Here is a 23,764-nt window from a genome sequence, read left to right on the forward strand (position 1 = left end):
ACATTCTAATAAAAAAAATTTACAGTGAAAGCTTTGTTTTTTTAAAACACTGCTTGATACAAAATGGCAAGTTTAGGGGCACCTGGGTGGCTCAGTTGGATAAGCATCCCACTTCGGCTCAGGTCATGATCTCACGGTTTGTGGGTTTGAGCCCTGCGTCGGGCTCTGTGCTGACAGCTGAGAGCCTGGATCCTGCTTCTGATTCTGTGTATCCCCACCACCCCCTCTCTGTCCCTCTCCCACTCATACTCTCTCTCTCTCAAAAATAAACATTAAAAAAAATTTTTTTTAAATGGCAAGTTTATCAACATTAGTCTGTACTTGGATGTATAAGATAGGTCTCGTTTGAATTAATGGCCATTAGTCTTTATGTTAAGAAAACAAAAATCTTTATGTTTATTAATGAACTAATTAATGTAATAGTTTCAGAATTAACGGTCATGTTAACAGTTCATTAAGAAAACAATATTAACTCCTTAAAATTAAGATTCTGAGTCATCCTCAGACATGGGTTTTTACGTATTTTTTAAAAAATTTTTTTTTTCCAACGTTTTTTAGTTATTTTTGGGACAGAGAGAGACAGAGCATGAACGGGGGAGGGGCAGAGAGAGAGGGAGACACAGAATCTGAAACAGGCTCCAGGCTCTGAGCCATCAGCCCAGAGCCCGACACGGGGCTCGAACCCACGGACCGCGAGATCGTGACCTGGCTGAAGTCGGACGCTTAACCGACTGCGCCACCCAGGCGCCCCTTATGTATTTTTTTAATAAATGTAACCTCTTCTGGGTTCAGGCAAGCTAATTACATTAACCTCATTTATGAAGGCATGGCTGTCGATTTACAGGTAGATGTGAAATGATGCTTAAAACTGTGACATTGGAAATTGTAACACACATGTTAGCATCTTCTTTATTATCTAAAATAACATTTGGTAGCACACTTTGTACAATTTTTGTATAAGTACAGATTTTTCTTTCTATCTGATATAAACATGCATTATTCTATAGTATCTTCTTTCTCCCCCACTCTGCCACTGGCTATTAAGACAAAAGTAAGGCATACTCCAGATGTTCCTCTTTCACAGAACCTTTAATCAATCCTGTGCTAGACACTGGAAGGTTCAAAGAAGCAAAGTATTTGTTTTCTTGAAACTTGCAACATTCATTATTTTCATCATTGTAATACTCCCAATGGTCAACCAGCCCCACAGACTCAACCGAGGTAGTAAAACCAGGAACAGGGTCCTCACTTAATATGAAGAACAGCGGGCTTGTAAACAGGAGCAGTTATAGTGAAAAGAAATTATTTTCATTTTATCATGATTTTTGACTTGTTAAAATAAAGCATTAAAGAGTTGAACAAGAAGCACTAACAAAGATAAGAATTCTAGCAGGGGGAAAAAACAAAAATACAAGACAACTAAAAGATGATCTTTTTACCACCATATTTTGTAAGAATGAGTATCACTACTAATTCAAAAAATTAGTAAATCTGATGTATAAATTACCCTTCACAAAACAAAACAAAAAATACGTTTCTAGTTAGAAAACCAACTAGCCTTTCGAAACCACAAATTGCCTGCATGTATGAAAATCGTTTCACAGCCCCATTTTTAATTATCTTAAATTATTCTGTGGGATTTGTGAAAGACATCTATTTACATGTATATGAGTAATGGGACGCTTTCAGAAACCTGATCCCTTACCTAAAGTCAAGGCCTACCTCACCATTAAAAATATTTTCAAGAAATGAAATATTAATTCTCAAATAATCAGAAACACAAGTCAAAGTAAAAACTATATGGTGAATATTTTGTTCATTGTTCTTCTGTAACACAAACTGCAATGCATTTAATTAACAAATTGAGTCTGGATAAGGAAATTCTGCCTATGTTCCCCCAGAGAGTGAAAAAGTCCAAGGAGCAATAACAATGCACAAAATAATAAACAACTGAGGAAATGGTGGTAATACCATTCTTTGTTTAAAAATTAGGTTCATAAAGAAATACAACTAGAGAAGAATTCAGATATTAGAAAGAGTTCAGTCCAAAAACCCTGAGACAATAAAATGAGCCTTCACAAGTGACAATCAAACAGACAGATTCATTTGCTTTTATAGTGAATGAAATCGTGACATTGTCCGGGCACAGACAAATCCCCTGTATTCAATTCAACAATCATTTCCTAACACATACTAAGAGCGAAGCACTGGATGTTCAAAAGTGAAGAAAAAATTGGTAGGATTCATGTCTATCGTCTAAGAATAATATAAAGAGAAAAATTACACTAAGTCCCATAAGTGCTATTCAGAAATCAGAACGCACTACTGCTTTTTCCAAAGTCACAAATTTTCAAACATCACTCAACTCTTTAAAAAATCTAGTATTCTTCATCTAGATTTTTTTTTTTCTAGCTCTGTGACTCAACAGAGTAGTCACTTACATATCTTTTCCCAAGAAGCACAGACCCTTAGAAAAGATCATTGTGCTAGTTTCTGTATGGGCTGAATCGTGCACTCCCTCCCTTTCACCGATTTGTACACTGAAGTCCTAACTCCCCAGGAGCTTGGCATGTGACTCTCTGGAGACAGGGACTTTAAAGAGGTAATTCAGGTAAAACGAGGTCCTATGGGCTGGCCCTAATCCAGTATGACTGATACTGCTGTAAGAGGAGCAAATTAGGGCAAACCCGCAGAGAGAAAACCATGTGAGAACACCGAAAGAAGATGGTCACCTACAAGGCAAGGAGGGAAACCTTAGAAGAAACCAAACTTGCAAACCTCCAGAACGGTGAGGAAATAATTCCTGTTATCTAAGCAACCCAGTCTGGGTGGTCTGTTATGGCAGCCCCAGCAAATAAACACACCACCTATCAGAGCCTGACAGCAAATATGAGCTGGTTGGATTCTCAACCGCGTCATTTATTCTGCTCGATAGACATTCACCGAGAAACTTCTACGTGCCTAGTATTCTTTCTTGCTAACCTGTGGCCTAGACACAAGGATGAGAGGCTAGAGAACAAGGTGTTCACAACAGGGAGAACCTTTGTCCTACTTGCACAAGTGTTTTTAAAAGTATGACTGAGGGAATCATTAACACAGAATGATACAGTGTGGAGGCAAGGGCAAGAGTGGGGTGGGGGGGGGGTGCCGGGGGCAGCCTGCGGAGGGAGAAGAGAAAGAAACCCACAGCCCAGTGCCTCGGTCTGCCAGCTCCCTGACATGGATTGTTTCATTTCACTTCCTTCACTCCTGCAGAATTAGATAGGAGCATCCCTGCCGCACACGAGGAAAACAAGGCACAGCATGATTAAAATGTAGAACCGGTTCGGCTGCAGAACCAGATTCTCACTCAAATCTGTACTCCAAAGTTTTCGTTATGTGGAGAACTATACAGAAGTTAGGAATGCTGAGAAACAAAGATGTAGATAATGAACCGCAGCAAACAGAACAGTTGGGTTATTAAGAGATGTGAAAAGACTCAAGACAAACCAGCATATACTGTATTGACTACTTGCTGCTCTAATACCCTCTATCTGAAATAAGGCAACGCATGTTAAGGTCCTGGAACAGTAACGGGTACATAACAGAAAACTCCTACCTAGCCATTACTACTATTAATCCTCCCACCAGCCCTGGGTGGCATATCCAGTTATTCCCACGTTAGAGATTAAGAGGAGGAGGAAGCTCAGGAAAGGGTCAGCAAACCGGCCTAAGGTCAGAGAGCTAAGGGGGAACAAAGGGACCGATTTTGAGTCGCAGGCACTAAAATGCGTCTCGTGATAACACTTACATGGTGAGGGTCTTTTCTCATAGCTAACAGAGAAAGAAGGTAAGTCCCCCTTACTGAAATAAAATGCTCCACGGGAAATTTTTGTTAACGCCTCAGTTTCTACAACCCTCTCCCTTCTACTTCTGGGTTGCAAGCAACAACACTCAAGAGCTTACGTGGTAGGAAACAAAAGAAAAAATTTCAAAGGCTGTTCCAGGTGGCCAAGGATGATCCAGGAAGCAGGCAGCGCGGACGGCCCGCGGACACACATGAACCCACATGCATGCAGGCCGGGTGTGAGGCCGGGCAGCCAGTCTGCTGCAGTGGCCAGAGCACTAAGCTGACCACACACAGAAAACTAGGACCCAACAATTTTGTGAAACTCAGGCTCCAAACCAATTCCTAACTGCTGCCGACATACTTGAAGTGGGCTCCCAGGCCATTCCAGGAAGGAAAGAAGTCTCAGCTAAAACTAAGTACGCAAGCAGTGAACAAGGAGAAGAAAAGTCCAAATAGTACACTACACTTGCATGGAAAGAGGAATGAGCAAGCAAACAGTCTAGGCTTCTCCCAACCAGACCGGGGTCCACCCGTCCACCAGCACCTCTGTCCTGTAGCATAGGTTGTGTACAGATCTGTCTCTTGCGCCCAACTGTAAATCCCCCAAGGACGCCTAGGCACACAGGAGGTTTTCAATAAATGTTGGCTGAGAAGAAAGGGGAGGGGAGGGGAGGGGAGAGGAGGGGAGGGGAGGGGAGGGGAGGGGGAGGGGGAGGGAAGCAAAGGGAAAAGAGAAGAAAAGAGAAGGAGAAAAGAGAAGGAAAGAGAAGGATTTCTCTGCTTAAACTTGAGGTCTAGCAGGACTTATTTACACATCCACTATCAAATTTTCCCCTTAATTCAGGTAAATATCTGACATCCTACTCTAAAATCTCAGTTAATCTAAACCCAGTTAATTCCCCACTTGTCATTCCTGAACCTCTTATGAGTCTGAATAAATCTGAATAAATGCAATTTTTACCAAAAGAAAGGCACAAAAAATTACACATTTCCAATGTAAGTTCTACTTTCATTGCAAATGCAGCTGAGGAATTTTATTCATCACCAACCAGAAGTACAAAAGTGTTACTTTTGTTCTCACGTTTCCTTCTTGCACTAACCCCTCCCTCTGCATTTTCTAATATAGTGAACAACATAAAAGAGGAAAAGCAGGTCTGTTCTTCATGGAAGACAAGAGTCCTGAAACCTAATGACCATCCATTCCCTAGCCCATCCCCTTCTTGCTACCCTGGTGGAAACTACCCCCTTCATCACCCAAGTGCCATTAGAAGAAAGTGAAAACTGGAATAAAGGAACATTCAAAGAGTGACTGAGCACAGAGTTATAGGAGCAAGGTGTTGTTCTATTTTACAGATGAAGTTAAGTTACTGGACTTAAAAACGGTGGCAGAATCGAACGTATTGCCCAAATCTCCTGACTTACTTTTTCCTGTCTTTTCAAATTTAAAGATTACAACTGTGGTTGAAAACACCAAACCCTACTTCTCATTTTCCCTTCTCCTATCTGTAATGGCTAACACTGATGAAATGTTATTTGCTCCTTCCAACATCCCATCATCATTGTACTTTAGACAATAAACCCTCCAGGTTTAGCACCAGATCCTTTGGACATACAGCACTCTTGGTTTTGTAGCCAAAAGGAAAAATGAATTACTGGTGATGTTTCTAGGTTTCTAAAAACCCTTTCAATAACATCTTAAGATTGTTCTGCAGAATAGTTATAGATTGATAATAAATATTCTCCCCTGAATCAAGAAAAGTTCCAATTATTTTTCTCAAACAGTTCTTGTCAATGGTAAGTAAACAGCCAATTTCATCTGCTTTACCAGTAACCAAACCAAAGGTTTTAAGAAATAAGGGTGATTCATGAATAAACAAAAACTCCCATTTTTACCTATACACTCGGTTGTATCTATAAATGTTAACGTTTTCCATTGGTGCTTGCTTATTTATTTATTTATTTAGAGCACACTTGAGCAGGGCAGGGGCAGAGAGAGAGCGACAGAGAGAATCTCAAGCAGGCTCTGTGCTGTCAGTGCAGAGCCCCATGTGGGGCTCGATTCCATGAACCATGAGACCACAACCTGAGCCAAAATCAAGAGACAGACACTTAACTGACTGAACCACGCAGGCACCCCAGCGCTTAATTTTTAACCCACATGGCCAACTCCATGCAACAGCTAGGTATAGGCTAAGCCAGAAATGGTTAGATCCAGATACAAATCTGAGGTTGCTATATAGGGGATCACAAGCTGAAGGCATTATGTGGCATTTGTCCTTTTCTGGACATGAATCTTGCACACAGGCCTGCTCCAGAGGTGATCAGCATAAGAAGATACTGGCATAAATAGTAACCGTCCTTCTGCCCGTTTTCAGTATGCCAACACCTTTATACACACAGGAACAGGCCAAGCTACTCACACTTACGTAAATCTTTAATCTCGCAAAAATGCCACTAAGGCACATACATATAAGTAAAACCAACTTTCAGTTCTTTACTAAACACACCTAACTCTATCTGGGTTAACTACCCAGTGATTTATAACTAAACCCCTGAGAGCTGGAGAGGATGATGGAAACAGGTATGTCGTCTGTAGCATCTCTTTAACCCATCACCTTCAGTAAAGCCTGTAATTGCTGTAGTTGAGGGGACACTGGTAGTAAATTAAGGCCTTTCAGGTTTTATAAAAAGGATGCCCAACAAGCTGTGAGAAACATCTTAGGAGCTGCAGAACCAAGTCCAGCTCTATCTTACCACACTCACTGCCCCACCTGAGGATCCCACAGGGATAGAGAGGTCCTTGCTTAGAAAGAGCTAAGATCTCAAGATACTGCTCATGGCCAAGACGCCTCTTCTCCACGCAGAAATAAAGCCCTGGGCACTGATGCTAAAGGCAAAATGGCAAAGTGATCGGTTTGGTGTAACAATTAAAGGTGACAGTAACTAACAACTCCTGTGATCTGTATATCATTTAATAGCTTGTAAAGTCCTCGGCACAGAACTTAACTGTTCTGGTAACATCACGGTCCTAAATTCAAGGTGAAGTACCTCTAGGAGCAATTAAGTAACTTAACCTATGGGGGGGGTCAAGGTTCATACCCAAGTACTATAGAAATGCTGTGCCTTTTCTATCATATTTTGTTGCGTGTCACCAACCTAAATATGAAAAAGAAACCACATCTGAAGATCAAAAATCAACTCTAATCTTCCCCAATATCTGTATGGCACATAAGCACACTAGAGAAGTAAGAACAATTATTACAGAATTTCACTCATTAAAATGGACCAAATGAGTATTTCACACTAAATGGAAATGCTATTTTAAGGAACAGAATATTTGTCAGAAGACAAACAGTAAGTAGAGATCTGATGGTGTTATCTGTGCCAAACCGAGATGATTTTAATATATTAATAAAGATATCACTACAGGAATCTGTAGGTAGTCACTGTTTTTTTCAGCCCAGGCCATCTCCATGGATCTGCACGGAAGAGAGAGCCAATCACATCTCTCCACTCCCGTGTCTCAGACACACTCATGCCCATGGACACATAGGAGGATTATTCTAGAGTGTATCTTTGAATTTTGTGTATTACGTTTACAAATGCCTCACTAATCCACCATTGGGTTCTACAGCACGAGGATTAAGAATCTGGGATGATACTCGGATCATATTTATCACAGAGCAAAAGAACTATATTATTAATGTAAATTAAGTTAATAAACCAGATGGATTTCAGAGTGTGCAGGAATATAAAATCCACCTAACCTTAATAACCTTCTGTACCCAACAAGTGGAGCAAAGGTGTTTTTCCAAAAACAGTTGTTACGTATGACAAATGTGGGCTACTAAGTTTAAAAAAAAAATAATTGTGCAATGAAGTTAAATATAATGTGCATAATTTAATCCTTATTAATGATTCAGAAGTCATTTCTACATGTGACACTGTCTCAGTATTATTGTTATGAAAATCAGGGCATCTGCCTGGCTCAGTCTGTAAGGTATGTGACTCTTAATCTCAGAGTTGTGAGTTTGAGCCCCATGTTGGGTATGGAGATTACGTAAAAATAAAATCTTTTGGGGCGCCTGGGTGGCTCAGTCGGTTAAGCATCTGATTCTTGATTTTGGCTCAGGTCATCTCACACTTCGTTGAGATTGAGCCCAACCTGTGTCAGGGTGATGGCCTGGTGCCTGGGTGAGGATTCTCTCTCTCCCTCTCTGCCCCTCCCCCACGCATTTGCACAAGAACATGCACTCTCTCAAATAAACATTAACACTAAATACACTTAAAAAAAAATAAATACAAATACTATCTTAAAAAGAGAAAGAAAAATCAACTATCATTTTTCTATAGAAGTAACACATAGTATTCTAGTCAGCATTTTAGTCAATAGAATGCTAAATACCAAAGGAGTAGGTCACACCATTTTGGTAATGATTGCTTATGGAAACTTAGCTACATTCTCACTTGGGTCTCCTTTTTAAGGAATAATATGAACAGTAGAGGTGAATCATCTAATTTAGATCAGAAAAGAACCTCAGAGATCCTCAAACATTTTCCTTGCCCCTCCCCCTCTACAAAATAAAAATGACCCCAGCCAGCCAAAGTTTGAAAAATGCCTCTTATGTGCTAGACCACCTTTCAAGGAACTAGAGACCCGGGGATGCACAGGCCATGCGGGATCCCTGGACTTGTGAAACTTACATGCTAAAAGGGAGAAAGGCCAACAATCACCAAGTAAGAAAGCAAGTGGAAGGCCCAAATAAATAAAACTATTCCTAAAATCATACAGGGGGTTAGACGCAGAGCCCGCTCATGCTCATGTTTCCTCCTGTTAACCCTGTGCTCTGCAATGCCACAATGTCAGGATCTCAGAAACAAAGGACAGAAATCCAAAAGAAAAGGCAGAACAGGGAGACAAAGAGAAGGCTCAGAAAGAGGAAACTCGCACAATGCTTTGAGGGAGGGTACGTCTTTGGCACATTAATTTACCACTGCCAACCCTGTCAGTAATTGATTCCTCAGACAAAATAAGCCATAAAATGAAAAACAAAGTGGCTGTAAATCTGTTGATAATGGAATTAAAACAGAACAGACATAGAAGTCCTCTGCTCTTTTCCACAGAAGCTCCCAGTCGCCATGCACGCACTCTGTTCATAGTGGAACATTTTCCTAACTTCCGATTTTAAAGTCTTTTTTTTTTTTTTTTAACATTTATTTATTTTTGAGAGACAGAGAGAGACAGAGAGAGAGAGAGAGGGAGATAGAGAGAGACAGAGAGAGGGAGGGCAGGGGAGGGGCAGAGACGGAGACACAGAATCCAAAGCAGGCTCCAGGCTGTCAGCACAGAGTCTGACACGGGGCTCGAACTCACAAACCGTGAGATCGTGACCTGAGCCAAAGTTGGATGCTTAACCCACTGAGCCACCCAGGCGCCCCTAAAGGATTTAAAGTTTTGAAAGAGCTTCCAATTCTCTTATGACTGGCCACCACATGGGTCTGATTCTCAGTCTATCAGGGCACAGGGCAATCCTCTATTCTTTCTGTTCATCATTTTCACAATGTTGAAGGTGGAACCCTGCATTGGTTTAGTCCCAGGTTTTAACTATCAAAGGCAAGCAGTTGAGGCTAATGTGTATAGCTCTCAGCTAGCTTGGCTGAGCAAAATGAGAAAAAGCATTCCATGTCTTCCACCTACCAGACCCCATTATTTCTTCACAGGGGCTCTGATTTGTGGCCAACTCTTAAAAACAATCCCCATTGGAGAATGACCAACCCAAATTTACATGTATTTTCAATAGATTTCTTGCCTCTCCCTGGTCAAGGGAAATGGAATATATACAATTTCAACAGGTATTGAACCCATTAACTAATCCCCAAAACAATGAAATGAGGGAAAGCATGTACTTGTGGTATAACAACAAGAACATTTATTTTGACCACTATTAGAAGTTTTTAAGTCACATCAGTTAATCTGGAAAAGAGTGGTTTCCCAAATGACAGAACATTAACTTGGATGTTTCACATTTTCTTTTCATATGCTTAAATCTTTTGGTCTACATGAAGTCTTTCCCGTAACAGTTGAAAAATGTTTTATAAATTACTATGGAAGCATGGAAAATAAAACGCAAGGCATCTGCTTAAGAAATTTTTACATATTGGGAGGCCTAGGTGGCTCAGTCGGTTAAGCACTCAACTTTGGTTCAGGTCATGATCTCATGGCTCATTAGTTGGAGCCCCGCGTCAGACTCTGTGCAGACAACTTGGAGCCTGAAGCCTGCTTTGGATTTTGGGTCTCCCTCTCTCTCTGCCCCTCCCCCACTCACACTCTGGCTCTCTCTCTCTCTCTCTCTCTCTCTCTCTCTCTCAAAAATAAATAAATGTTAAAATTTTTTTTAAAAAAAGAAATAAATTTTTACATATAAATTATTCGTAAGTTAATGCTGAAGTTAAAAAATCTGAGAAAAACCACAGCCACGGCCAGTATACAATGCAAGGAAAAATTTGCTTCGTACTGCGCAGTCTCGCTGTGCATTTAGGAAGGCAAAGTCTGCCAAACTTTCACTGAAATTGTTCTAACAGTCTTCATCATAATATCATCTATCATTTACTGAATGCCCACTGTGGGCTACAGACCTCACGTTAACATTTCTCTGAATTCTTACCTCTACCCGATCAGGTAGGTATTCACATATGTGGCGAAAAAATTTGTCGAAGTTACACAGAAAGTAGCCGTGGTGAAATATGGTGGAATTTGAAAGCAGGCCCCTTCAAGTATTGTCCGTACTCTTCCCAGCTGTAGTATTCACCCTAACACCCCCAGTTTCAGCCCTAATCACATTCATAATTGTTTTTATATAAAGGAAATAGTGGTGATGAGTGTGATAAGACTAAATTCCCTCTTATCTAAGTCTCCTTTCTTACAGTTGAAACAAAACTTAGCCTCTATTTTCTCTTAGGTTGAAAAGCTCAGGTTACTTTTTCCTCAGACGTCCCCTAGCCTCTCACCAAAAGGTAAAGCGCAAAACACGCACACGCTCTAAGACATGAAAGCCTGCAATATCAGAGATTATTGGGTTGAGATGACAAGATTCCACTGCCTTCCTATCCCACCCTAAGTCCACACTATCTTTAGATCCGTGGGTTCAGTCCTTCTCAACCCACAACAGCCTAGATTGTGCTGCTGACCGCACCCAGAGCTGCCTTCAACACGAAATGTTCGTCTTTCGATAAGATGGTCTGTGCATTGCTGACATCTAATTTGTATTTTACCAATTTCATCAATTTATCCTTAAAGCACTTTCAGCTATCAAATTCTGTAAGGAAGGCTATAATCCAGAATTTCTCCACCGACTCAGATGAGAGTTACTGACGTAACATCTTTAATCACCGCCCCCTTCGATTTTCTTCCAATGACGGACTACCTCACAGGTGAGTAGCTGGTGTTTTAGCCCTGGAGATGCACGAGTAGGCGCACCACACGCCCGCACTCACGCTGGCAGAAAGCCACGTAACGTAAAGCAAATATATACACCAAGGCAGGATGATGCTGACTCTGAAATCACAACACAGAGGGAAATAGGTCGGTGAGCTCCGAAATGCTTAGGGTGCAATCCTCCTTCTACTCAGGGCCTCAGCTTCCTCCCGTGTCAAATTAAGACGGCGAAAGCTAGAGACGTAAGGAAAGCATTTGGCAGGCTAGTTCCTACCACACACAGTAGTTACTAGCACCATTGCGACCCACACCAATGCAGGCTGGCCCATCTTCCCCAGCTGCCCCATTGTTTACCGATGAATAATTGGTAGCAGTCACTACCTTCCCCCTCTCCCCTCTCTTTTATAAGAGCTTTGTTGAGATATAATTTATATACCATGAAATCCATCTTTTTACAGTGTCTGATATAGACACTTTAACCGAACGACCACCGCCTCGGTTTAAGTTCCAGGACGGTTCCGTTACCCGCCCCCCCCCCCCCAAAAAAGGAGCAGTCACTCCTCCCCGTCCCCGGCAAAAGCCCCTCTATTTTCAGCGTCCATGGGTTTGCCTGTTCCAGACATTATAAATAAATGGAATGATACCGTATATGGCTTTTGTGTCTGGCTTCTTTCACTCGGTGTAATATTTTCAACGTTCATCCACACTTTGGCATTTATCAGTGGCTTCTTTCGGCTGAATAACATTCCATTGTATGCATATATCCCATCAAGTTTACCCATTCATAAAGCCGATGGACATCTGGGTTGTTTCCCTTTAGGGGCTATTAGGAATTACCCTGCTATGAACATTCACCTCAGAGTTTCTGCGTTAACACGGGTCTTATTCCTCCTGGGCATATGCCTAGGAGTGGAATAGCTGAGTCATACGGTAACTCTATATTAAACTGTTTTAGGAAATGCCAAATTGTTTTCCAAAGCGGCTGTACCATTTTACATCACCACATGCAGTATATAAAGGTTCCAATTGTTTCCCATCCTTGCCAACACTTGCTATTATCTATCTTTTTAACTACAGCCATCCTAGTACGAGTGGAGTATATTTCATTGTGGTTTTGATTTGCATTTCCCTGATGGTTAACAATTTTCAGCACCTTGGCAGCTCTTTCTGCCCACGGGTCCTGGCCCCATGCTTTAATAAAACCACCTTTTTGCACCAGAAAAAAACAAACAAACAAATAAAAAAAACAGTAACATTCAGCATCTTTTCACGTACTAATTGGCAATGTATACAGCTTCTTCGTAGAAATGTCTATTTTGATCCTTTGCCCATTTTTCAATTGGGTTGTTTTTTTATTCTTCAGTTGTATCTGGAATATATAAAGAATCTTACAAGTCCCTTCTGAAATATATGATTTGCATATATTTTCTCCCATTCTAAGTTCCTTTTTCATTTTGTGGATGGTGTCCTTTGGAACACAAAAAGTTGTAATTTGGATGAAATGCAATGTATCTCTTTGTTTGTTTGTTTTTTTTTTTTTTCTTTTGCTGCTTGGGCCTTTACTGTCAAATCTAAGAACTGATTGCCTAATCCAAGGTTATGAAATGTTCCTCCTAGAGTTATTCAGTCTTAGCTCTTAACACTTAGGTCTATAACCCACTTTGAATTAATTTTTGTATATGCTATGAGGTAGAGGTCCAACTTCAGTCCTCTGCATTTGGATATCCAGTCCCAGCACCATGTGTTGAAGAGACTATTCTTTCCTCTTCTGCACTGTCTTGGCATTCCTCTCCCTCTTCGGTCCACATTCAGAGCATTTCATTCTTGTAGATATACATCCCTTTGATCTTGCTAATTTTCCAACTGTCAGGTATTGTATTACTCTACTTGAACCTCTAAATCTTTGAAGCAAATCTATGCTACATTTACTTTACTTCAGCTTGGCCAGTCACTTACATTGAAAAACATTTATCAAGTACCTACTATCGGGTACCAGGCAGTATTCTAGATTCTCAAATATAATCCCAATGAGGCACTAAGAGTTCTTGAGATGGCTATAAAATTATACTGTATTTCATGATGGAGAGGGCGGCAAAGCACCAAAGATGCTGAAAAACAGAACCGCCATTTCTGTGTTGGAGGTTTTTGAAAGGTCACACTGGGGAGGGCTACTTGAATGAGAAGGATGACTGAACTGTCAGACCAAGAAAGTCTCTAGAGTATTCTAAGAGAGAAATAATGGGTACAAAAGTATGTAGTTGAGAGAAGACCTGTGATGTATCCAAGGGACAGAAGTTTAAGGTGGTAGCAATGTAGGCCAACAGGAAAAGGTGGCCCTCAAAAGGAGAGCAAAGCTAACCATTCAAGATCCATCCTCTACTAGAGAACCTGAACTCTGCTTCTATGTGATGTACACCCAACTCTAGATCTGAACGAGGGAGCCATATGTATTTGAGGAAAAGAACTGTGGGGATACAGTGCAGAGGTGATGCACATAGGGACAGACCAGTATTGGGCACTTCTCAAATATGTCCAGCCAGGAGAATTTGTGTGTGTGTGTATGTGTGTGTGTGTGTGTGTGTGTGTGTGTGTGTGAGAGAGAGAGAGAGAGAGAGAGAGAGAGAGAGAGAGAGAGAGAAGAAAGAGAGAGAGATTCTTTCCACAACTACATGACAAAATGTACTTTGCTCCTTAGATTTCTTGGTGATGACAAGTCTCTTAAGACATTTTACTCTTGGTTCCACCTTCCCCATTTCCTTAAAGGGTATGTGCTGTGCGCTTTAAAAAGATGTTGTACACACATTCTACCAATGTAGAATTTCATTGGTAGAAATGTCAGTTTTCTTCCATATGAACAATTGGTTTTAGGGGCACCTGGGTGGCTCAGTCGGTTAAGAGACCGACTTCGGCTCAGGTCATGATCTCGCAGTCCGAGAGTTTGAGCCCCGCATCTGGCTCTGTGCTGACAGCTAAGAGCCTGGAGCCTGCTTCGGATTCTGTGTGTCTCCCCCTCTTTCTACCCACCCCCCTGGCTCATACTCTGTGTCTCTCTGTCTTGCAATAATAAATGTTAAAGAAAAAAAAAATAAAAAAAAGAAAAGCAATTGGTTTTACTCAGACAGACTTCACTGCCAGGTATCAGCAGTATACTTAACGCTGGGACTCTCTTCTGATTCAGGAGCCCAGTCTAAATGAAATTGAACACATGCCTTACAGACTGCTTTTTTCTCTTTTCTCAACTGAGCATCCAAATCATTCCATTTCTGCTATCCTTCCAATATCCTCTAGCATTGTCTGTCCTAATTCTCACTTGAGAAAGTATCGCACTACGTTTCTATCATCAGTTTTATGAAAGCGAGTTTACAGTTCTGCTATTAATCCCTCTACCCGGATTCTCTGTAGAAGTTTTCAGGGCATCAGAAATATACCACGGGCTAAAATTTTTCTGTTTTTCCTAGGACTGCCACATAAACGTTTTGCAGTGAGTGCAGTCACAGGAACACCACTAGCAAGGAAAAGCACACTGGAGCTTCTCTGCCCTAGAATGTCCCAACTTTTAACTGCTATTCCTTAAATGGACCTTTAGTGTGTGAAAGGAGGTGTTATTTCTGCTGTCACAATTGTGAGAACTGTACACGGTTCAATGGAATGAAACACTTCCTCAAAATCAATGAGGAGACATAATGGAATTCTACATTCCTGTTCTTTTCTGTTAACTGACTGGTGACGTGAACGTGATCCATCACTGCGTGTCCTGGCTGGACGGGCCTGCTCTGCACCCTTTCTCCTTCTACCGATTCTTATTTACAAAGACTTGTGTAAAACAAGTCATTTATTTGCAACAGTGGGGAAACTGGCCGACATTTTGACTATTCAAAAAAAAAAAAAAAAAAGATGTCAAATTGGCTCATGTGAAAGTAGGGATGGAAAAAATGAAATTATAGTGGCTGCACTATGGCTCAGACAGTGAAGAAATGGCTAAGTTTTAACATCAGAGAAGGATAAATCTTTGATTCCTGCCTGCACTTTAGCAATTTTCCTATGTAACTGCCAATTTTTTTCACCCTAACAAAATCATTAAAAACTGAAAATTACAGATTTTAAACCACTTTAAAAGCAGACAGAGGAAGAATAGAAAGGGACAAAATCCAGAATATAATCCAAAAAATGTTAATGCAATGATTCTCTTCCATGGGTAGTAAAATTATAAATATTTTCTTTTCTATTCTCTCCTGTCTTTTCTGGATTTTTTTTTTTCCTAAGGAGCACAGAATGCTCTCATAAGCGCACAAAGAAAAGAACAAAATGGGCAGAGAGAAAAACAGTCAATTCGGCATCTGGAAAGGAAGCTGTGCCGGGAGAGAAGGGACGTGCTCATCCTGCAGTGAGCACAGGACAAAATGAAAGTTTGTACAGACATCCACGTTCCAGGCACCCTGAGCGTCGTAAACTTTGTCTGGTTTCTCCTTTAGCATTTATCCTGACTTCTTCTCTAACCCTTCCCACGTACCTCTGAAACCGCTATCACTTTTTAAATTGCTCTTGCTATTTTACTAAGAAAAATTATATCTCAGAGAAATGTAAGTACAACAGCAGCCAAGTTCTCCCCTCATCATACTCAACAATTCACCAAGCCCAGGTGAGGACACGTTGCAGAGAAATGAGACTCCAATCATAGAGGGGCAGACCCTATTTGCTTTAACAATGTCTCCTTTGGTATTTTTACTAATTAAACCTATCTACCAATTCTTTCTTTCCAGCAAATTGTGGTACAGATAGAAGGAAATCTCTCCGGCATAATCAGGTGTCAACGCGCCTGGGCTGAGGACAGCCTAGGCGCCCTACTGTGTTTCTCTCTCTCTCTGGCTCCCCGGCCAGTTAAGAGGCAAGATTTGGGAAGGACTATGTGGTGCTACCAAAAATGATGGCAACTCTAGCATTACCCTAACGAAATTAACTTTGAGGGAAGTTTTTAAGTTGTAGCATATATTCTCTTGAAACAACGACAGTGCCCATAACGAGCGGAGAAGTCCATCCAATGGTTACCTGTGAGATGTAACCTGGAGGCACATGGATGGGGGGAATGGATCCATTAGGTGACATCATGGGAACTTCAGCAGGTCCTATAAGAGACAAGAGTAAGATATCAAGAGTTGAAGAAACACACATTATTCAAAATGATATTGGTGTTTTAAAAATATTATCAAAACTGAAGAGAATTAATTACTTGGACTATTTTTAAGGAAAAAAAAATAGATCCTACTGTAAAAGCTTTGAAAATTTTGAAAATGTACCTGGATTATTTCAAAGGAAAGCATTCAGTTAACAAGACGCTATTTTCAAAATATTAAATTCAATAAACGTTAACCACATGTCTGCGGAAAACAAAGAGTAGCAGTTACTGAAGTTAGTTACCGAAGACACAGTTTGAGTTAATATTTAATTACAAAGAAACTGATCATCATAAGGTTAAAATCAACTTCTAACACCCTTCCAATGACCCTGTGATTAAATGATTTCCCTAGAAGTGCAAGAAGCTCACGGTCACTGGTTTTTAGTTTGGTAGCTGGCTGCCCTATTTAGCAACCCACTGCCCAAATGTCCGTCCGAAGCTGTGTTTCTAGTCTGAGATGCGACTTCCTGGCTCCAAGTGCCTTGTGTTGTTTATTTGCTTTCTCCTAAAGTGTGTTGTGCTGTGGGCAATTAAAATTGTTTGGCTGTAACAAAAACCAAGAGAAAGACAACACTTTTCTTGGCAAAAGAAGACAGATCCCACTACCCAGTGCTACATTTACACTGGAAGCATAATGCACCTTTCACCTGCGAGTACAATCCAGTGTTATAAAATACTTTGCAGGGGAGGCCAGTGCAGGGTGTGTGGAGGGACAAGGATACTGGGTGCCTATCAGCAGGTCTGCAAGTACAGGGTAAAAACTAGGAGCAAGGCAGAAAAGATGCTAATCTTCACGTAAAGCTCCATATGACTATAGCATTCACTCCAGCTCCATGGACAATATACCAAGCAACTAAACTATGTGATAAGTTCTGAACACATACAAAACCACAGCAGTAACGCACATGCTAACACACTGGCAAATCAACGAAAGCGAAAGACAACGACGACATGAGAGTGGATAATTGCATGACCCCATTCCATTTTTAAGTGCGACTTAAACTAATCCAACCACCAGCCACTGAAGGCACTTTCCAAATCATCTTCCAAACCCATCGTTGTCTTCAGCCTCAGCATTTTGGCCCCAGCCATCAGGACATTTAGGCATTTACTAAATTTTTATCTGACTCACTTTAAAAAACACATCGGCAAGTATTTCAGCCGTAGCCTGAGCACTGTCTGTGAAACCCAAGGGTTAATGCACTCAGCTTTATAAGCAGGTGTTAAAAGCATGGCCTCTGACTGGTTTCAGTCCCTAGCTCACTATTCACACTGGGTGTGTGACCTTAGACAATTCATTTAGACTTTCTGAGTCTCACTTCTCAACAGTTACAAACGAGAATTACAATTCCTACCTCACTAGGTTGGGTTTAAAGACTAAGTTCAATAATACGGGAAGAAGTGCTTAGAGCACTGCATGGCACAATAACGGGTCATCAAAATCGTTACAATTTTTTTCTGTTGATTTGTAACTTTCTGCTTTGTCTTGTTTGTTACAATTACACTGAGTACAATTTTTTTTTAAATAGTCCATGTTCCTGTAACACAAACTCAACAAGAATACATTTGATGTATTATTGACTTAAGAGGCAAACCTTGCTCATCAGATAAATATCAAATATTTCACAGTACAGGCTGTGAACAGAAATGGTACCATCTCCATAAAATATTGCTTTTTAATCATTGAAATATACACCAGGCAAACAGTCTCTTAACCCCAGACATGACCCCTGAAACTGTTAAAGTCATTTGTATAAAATGCTTTAAAGCGTGTAGGACAACTAAGTGATTTACAGCCAGAAAATGTTTTCTTCCCCGCCTTGATTTCGAAAGTAGCCAAATGACTTTAACATGCTTGTTCCCCCTTCCTCTTGTCACTGTCCTCAAACCCTTTCAAAGGGCATTGCAAAATATATAGTGATGGCTCCCAAAACTCAGCTGTGCCTTGGAACCCCAAGGTTCCTCTCCTTTCTGAAATACACCGCCATACCCACAGGCATTTAGGAGCGTAAGAGCTAGCAAAATGAAATCCATTCACAATGGTGGTATGAGAAGTTAAAGTTTCTCCAAATACTGATCTCCTAATCAGTGAGTTTACTGCCTCTGCTGAACTGTTTGTGTTTGAGAACCCCCCTGATATTATTACTACCCTTCCCTAATGAAAACAAAGTGCTCTTACTAAACTTCTAGGACTACTAGGTTGTTTTGATTTTTTAATCAATACCCTTTAATCAACACACAAGACTTAAATGATACAGCTCTTAGAATATGCTGAAAATTATTCTTTTCTTGTTCAAACTAACACTTGATATATTGGGGGAAGGAGGAGGGAGCCACACACTTTTCTCAAACCAATCTCCTCTCTGACTATATTGGGAAAGCACTGAACTATTAAAACTTTTCAAAAAAATTTTGAATTTCTTATGTATTTGGAAGCTTTAATTAAACACGTTACATATAGGTAGATATGCACAGATATGTATACGTCAAATAATCTAAAAACAAAAGTAAACACATATATACAGTACTTCCAAACTATGGTCAGATTTCTTTTGGGGGGAACGTAATTAAGAAGCAAGCCCAGCTAGAGACCGCATGAACTCTTCCATAGACAGATGAAAAATGTCACATGCACAATTTTTAGAATGGAAGAAGAATGTTTGCTAAGAGCCAAGTAACCCCATGAAAAAAATGCCTTGGGTAATTTGATCAATTTCAGGTTTTAGCCTATGACTTCAAATGCCAAGAATTCCTTTTTTTCCCCCACTGAACAAGATGTGAAACACTAATAAGAACCATGATTGTTTATAGTCATTAAAAAATTTAACTGCAATATGCAAGTGCATGGTCTACCATCTTAGAAGTCTGCTAGCATTTGTTAATGATTTTTCATTTGCTTATAGCAAACCTTGAACAAGAAAGGCTTGAGAGCAGTGTAGTCAATCAACAGTAATTCCTACAATGATGCGAGGACTATACTCCCACATCAAAGAGACTGAAGGAAAGCCCAGTGTTGTATTTTTAGGACCACACATGTCCATGGAGAGATTCTGAGCTCCTGCCAAGGCTGTGAGGACATTCTGCTTCACTCTGTGCTTCCCCCTGCTACCAGCGACCCCCAGATCTCACACACGTGTATATAACCCATGCTCTGATGCTAAACTCAGAACCTTCGCCCATTCTGGGGGCAAGGTTAACTAGATGGACTTGAGCTGAGCATACAAAGGAGGGTCAGACACTTAAGAGTGGTGGAAAATTGGAACGCAGGGTATAAATTATCATTTAAACCAGCTTTAGAAAAAGACCAGCTATAAATAAATATCCCACAATTTTGGGCAATTTTAAATGGTATTTTAAAAAGCGGAGTATTCACCAATAGGTAAATAAGCAGTGACTAAACACACTTAGTGTATTTGTCTATAAACTGATACTGTGTGCCCAAATGGCTAATTTCAACAATAGTCCTTAGTAGCAATAGATCACATTCTTATCTTAATAGTTAAATATTGTCTTGTTCAAAAAAGATATAAGGGGGCTAAAATCACAACATAGCAAGATAAAAGAAATTGAGAAAAATAAAAGCAAAGGCAAAATAATGATGTGATAAAATCCAATAAACCCTATAAAAGTGACCCTCGTGTCTTTCTAAATAGCCAAAAGAGAAATTCTTGCCAGCAGTAGTCCAAAGGATAAGTCCCTAGCTAGCAGGTAAGCAGATAATTATAGTGCAAGTCACTATCAGAACAAATGGTCTACATCAAAGTGCACTGTGCTGCTTGTCATTGATCTAAGACTGAATATGAAATGTGAGGTTTTCTGATGAATTCTGTAAATGTCTAATAATGAATTTCCAATTATTTATGGTGGCTCAAAACCTGTAGACAAAATAAGAGATTGTGCAGGCACTTTGGGAAACTTTTGACATTTTCTTTTTTTCCTTTTTTTTTAAGCTTATTTATTTATTTTGAGAGAGACAGAGCACAAGCCAGGGAAGGGCAGAGAGAGAAGACAAAGGATCTGAAGCGGGATCTGTGCTGACAGCAGAGAACCAGACATGGAGCTAGAACTCAAGAATCGTGAGATCATGACCTGAGCTGAAGTCAGACACGTAACCAACTGAACCACCCAGGCGCCCCAACTTTCTTTTTCTTATTTTCATTTTTTAAAATTATTCCACACTGATTAATCGCACAAGAGAATGAAAAGGAATACAAAAAAATAAGGCACAGGTCCTCAAAACAAACATCCTAACTTCAAAGAAACTTAAAATCTAGTGTATACCAGAATCATCTGGAGTGTTTCTTAAATCTAGTTTCTAACCTCTGCTTCCCACAGCTTCAGAATCAGAAGGTCTGGGGCAGGTCCCAAGTATTAGCATTTCTACCAAGTTTTCAGGTGATACACATGCTGCTGTCCAGGGGCCACACGTTGATAACCTATGATTTAGTGGGTTAAAAGATGATAAGCACCCCCAGCTAACATCATACCTAATGGGTAAAGACTGAAGTTCCACCCCCCCCCACCCCCCGAAACATCAGGAACAAGACAAGAATGCCCACTTTCATCACCACTATTCAACAGGACAATTGGGGGGGGGGGGGTTGGGGGGAAGAAGAGGCATCCAAAGTGGAAAGGAAGAAGTAAAACCAGATCCACTCACAGATGACATAATCCTGTATGAGGAAAATCCTAAAGATTCCATAAAAAATTACTAGAGCTAATAAATGAATTCAGTAAATTTGCAGGGTACAATGCAACATATAACTCAATTGAGTTTTTATACACCAGCAATGAACAATCTGAAAAAGAAATTTAAAAAGACCAATTCCATTTACAACAGCATCCAAAAGAATATCTAAGAAATAAATGTAACCAAGGGGGATGAAAAACTTTGACACTTAAACTACATTACTGAAATAAATTAAAGACCTAAGTGGAACTAAAGAACACCTAAATGAAGACATGGGATGGAAACTTAATATCGTTAACATGGCTACTCAAAGTGATCACACAGGCAATGTAGTCTCCATCAAGATTCCAGTGGCCTTTTGGGCAGAAATGGAAAAGCTAATCCTCAAATTCATATGGAATTGCCAAATGCCCCAAACAGACACAAGAATAAATTTGGGCCTCTACTTGACATCATATACAAAACTTCATTCAAAATGGATCAGAGACCTACATACAAGAGCTAAAACCATGAAACTCTTAGAAGGAGACAGGCTACATTTCATGATGTTGAATTGGACAATGAATTCTGAGATCTGATATCAAAAGCACAAGCAAGAACAACAACAAAAAACCTGGAATTAATCAAAATTAAAAACTTTGGTGCAGAGGACATTTGTAAGAAAGTGAACTCACAAACTACAGAATGAGGAAAAATATTTACAAGTCATATATCTGATAAGAGACCTGCATCCCAAATATATAAAGAATTCTTACAAGGCAATAAAAAAGTAAACAGCCCAATTTAAAAATGGGCAAAAGGCTTGAATAGACATTACACCAAAGAAGATATACAAACAACCAACAAGCATGACATGTTCAACATCATTAGTCATTAAGGAAACACAAATTAAAACCACAATGAGGTGCCACTTTACGCCCACTCCAATGGCTATTCTCAGAAAAATGGAAAATAAGTGTTGGGAAGGATGTGGAGAAATTGGAATTCTTGTACACTGCTGGTAAGAATGTAAAATGGTAGAGTCCCTGTGGAAAACAGTTTGGTGCTTCTTCAAAAATTTCAACATAAAATTACCATATGACCCATCAATGTAACTCCTTGGTATATAACCAGAAGAATCAAAAACAGGAACTCAAAGACATGTACACACACATTCACAGCAGTACTACTGACAAAAACCAAAAGATGGAAAGAGCCAAAAGGTCCATTCAAGTATGAATGGATAAATAAAATATGACAGAATACAAAGAAATATTATTCAGCCATAAAAAGGAATCAAATATGCTACAATGTGGATGAAACTTGAAAACATTATGTTAAGTGAAAGCCAGTCACAAAAGATCACATATTATATATAATTCCATTTATATGAAATATCCAGAATAAGTAAATCAAAAGAGACAGAACTCAAATTTGTTGTTTCTAAGGGCTGGGGGTGGGGGGGGAGGGATCTAGAGAGAAACTGCTTACTGGGTGCAGGGTTTCTTTTAGGGAAGATGAAAATGTTTCAGAATAGAACTAGTGATTACACAGCACAGTGAATTTACTAATTTACTAAATGCCAATGAATTAAAAGCGTTAACTTTATGTTATGTGAATTTCACTTCATTTTTTTAAGATGATGAGCATATAACCAAAAAAAAAAAAAAAAAGGCGGGGGGGGGGGAGATAGTAAAACTGGAGTTACTAACAAATTATCAAAAAGCAACAGAGTAGAAGTCTCCTAGAGGACATTTTCATTCCTCATACATTTGTATTTGGGAGGATGCTATTTCAAGATGCTGTGCTATGCAAAGACCAGTAAGATACATTCTCCATCCTCAAAGGACTGATAGTCTAATTATGGGGATACGGACATATAAACAAACACAAGGAAGCATTTCAGGCACTGTCTAAATTCAGCAAGATTTTAAAAGATTATCAACCCCTGGACACATTAGTAATTACAGAAATAAGCATTTAAAGGGCCCTCTGGATTTGGTAGAGTAGATTTAGTCGCTTCTAATTTTACTTTCCTTCTGGAGTAAATTTTGTTGTTCCTTAAAACGCTGCTAAGTCATTTTTCCGTTAGGTGTAATTTTCATACAGAAGCCAGGTATAGATGGCACATTTCCATGGCTCAGACAGGCTGGTCTCTCTAACCTGGAACTACTTCTTCCCAGAGGCATTCTGCCAGAGAGGAAACAGGCTGGGAGCAGCAGAATCTGAACAGCAAAGTGAGGAAGAAAAAGTCGTGAATCTAAGGAGCCCTGGGTTTGAATGAACCTTATCACAGTCTAGCATGACCTTGGGCAAGTTTCTTAAAATCTCTCTGGTTAGCACATTTCTGACTTAAAAAAAGGGATGACAAAGGCTATTTTCAAGGTTGTCCTGAGGACTGCAAGATGTAACGTATGTAAGATACCCTAGCACGGTGCCTGGTCAAGTAACGGTATTTGAAAAGCAACTTTACCATTGTGCTGCTAGAAGAAAAATACTGTATGAATAAAGAGATTAATAGTGTGCAATCATTCACCACAGAGACAAAGAAAGAATTACAGTTTCTCAAATGAGCAAGTTAATTGTTTTGTTCTTGACATTTTTTTCTTCTAAAAACACATTCGCATTCTGTACCTTGGAAATAGTATCCTCCATTAA

General features: G+C 39.9%; 1 protein-coding gene across 6 annotated transcripts in view; it reads right to left on the bottom strand.

Moving 5' to 3' along the window:
* FNDC3B (fibronectin type III domain containing 3B) overlaps positions 1–23,764 on the bottom strand; it is a 363,538-nt gene that overhangs the window by 153,936 nt on the left and 185,838 nt on the right. For all 6 annotated transcript variants that reach the window (XM_043594896.1, XM_043594895.1, XM_043594893.1 and 3 more), the window contains one exon: positions 16,311–16,387. In XM_043594896.1, coding sequence (XP_043450831.1) covers positions 16,311–16,387 — 77 coding nt within the window. The remainder of the gene's footprint in view (positions 1–16,310; positions 16,388–23,764) is intronic.

The sequence above is a fragment of the Prionailurus bengalensis genome, chromosome C2, assembly GCF_016509475.1.
Source record: "Prionailurus bengalensis isolate Pbe53 chromosome C2, Fcat_Pben_1.1_paternal_pri, whole genome shotgun sequence".
Lineage (NCBI taxonomy): Eukaryota > Metazoa > Chordata > Mammalia > Carnivora > Felidae > Prionailurus > Prionailurus bengalensis.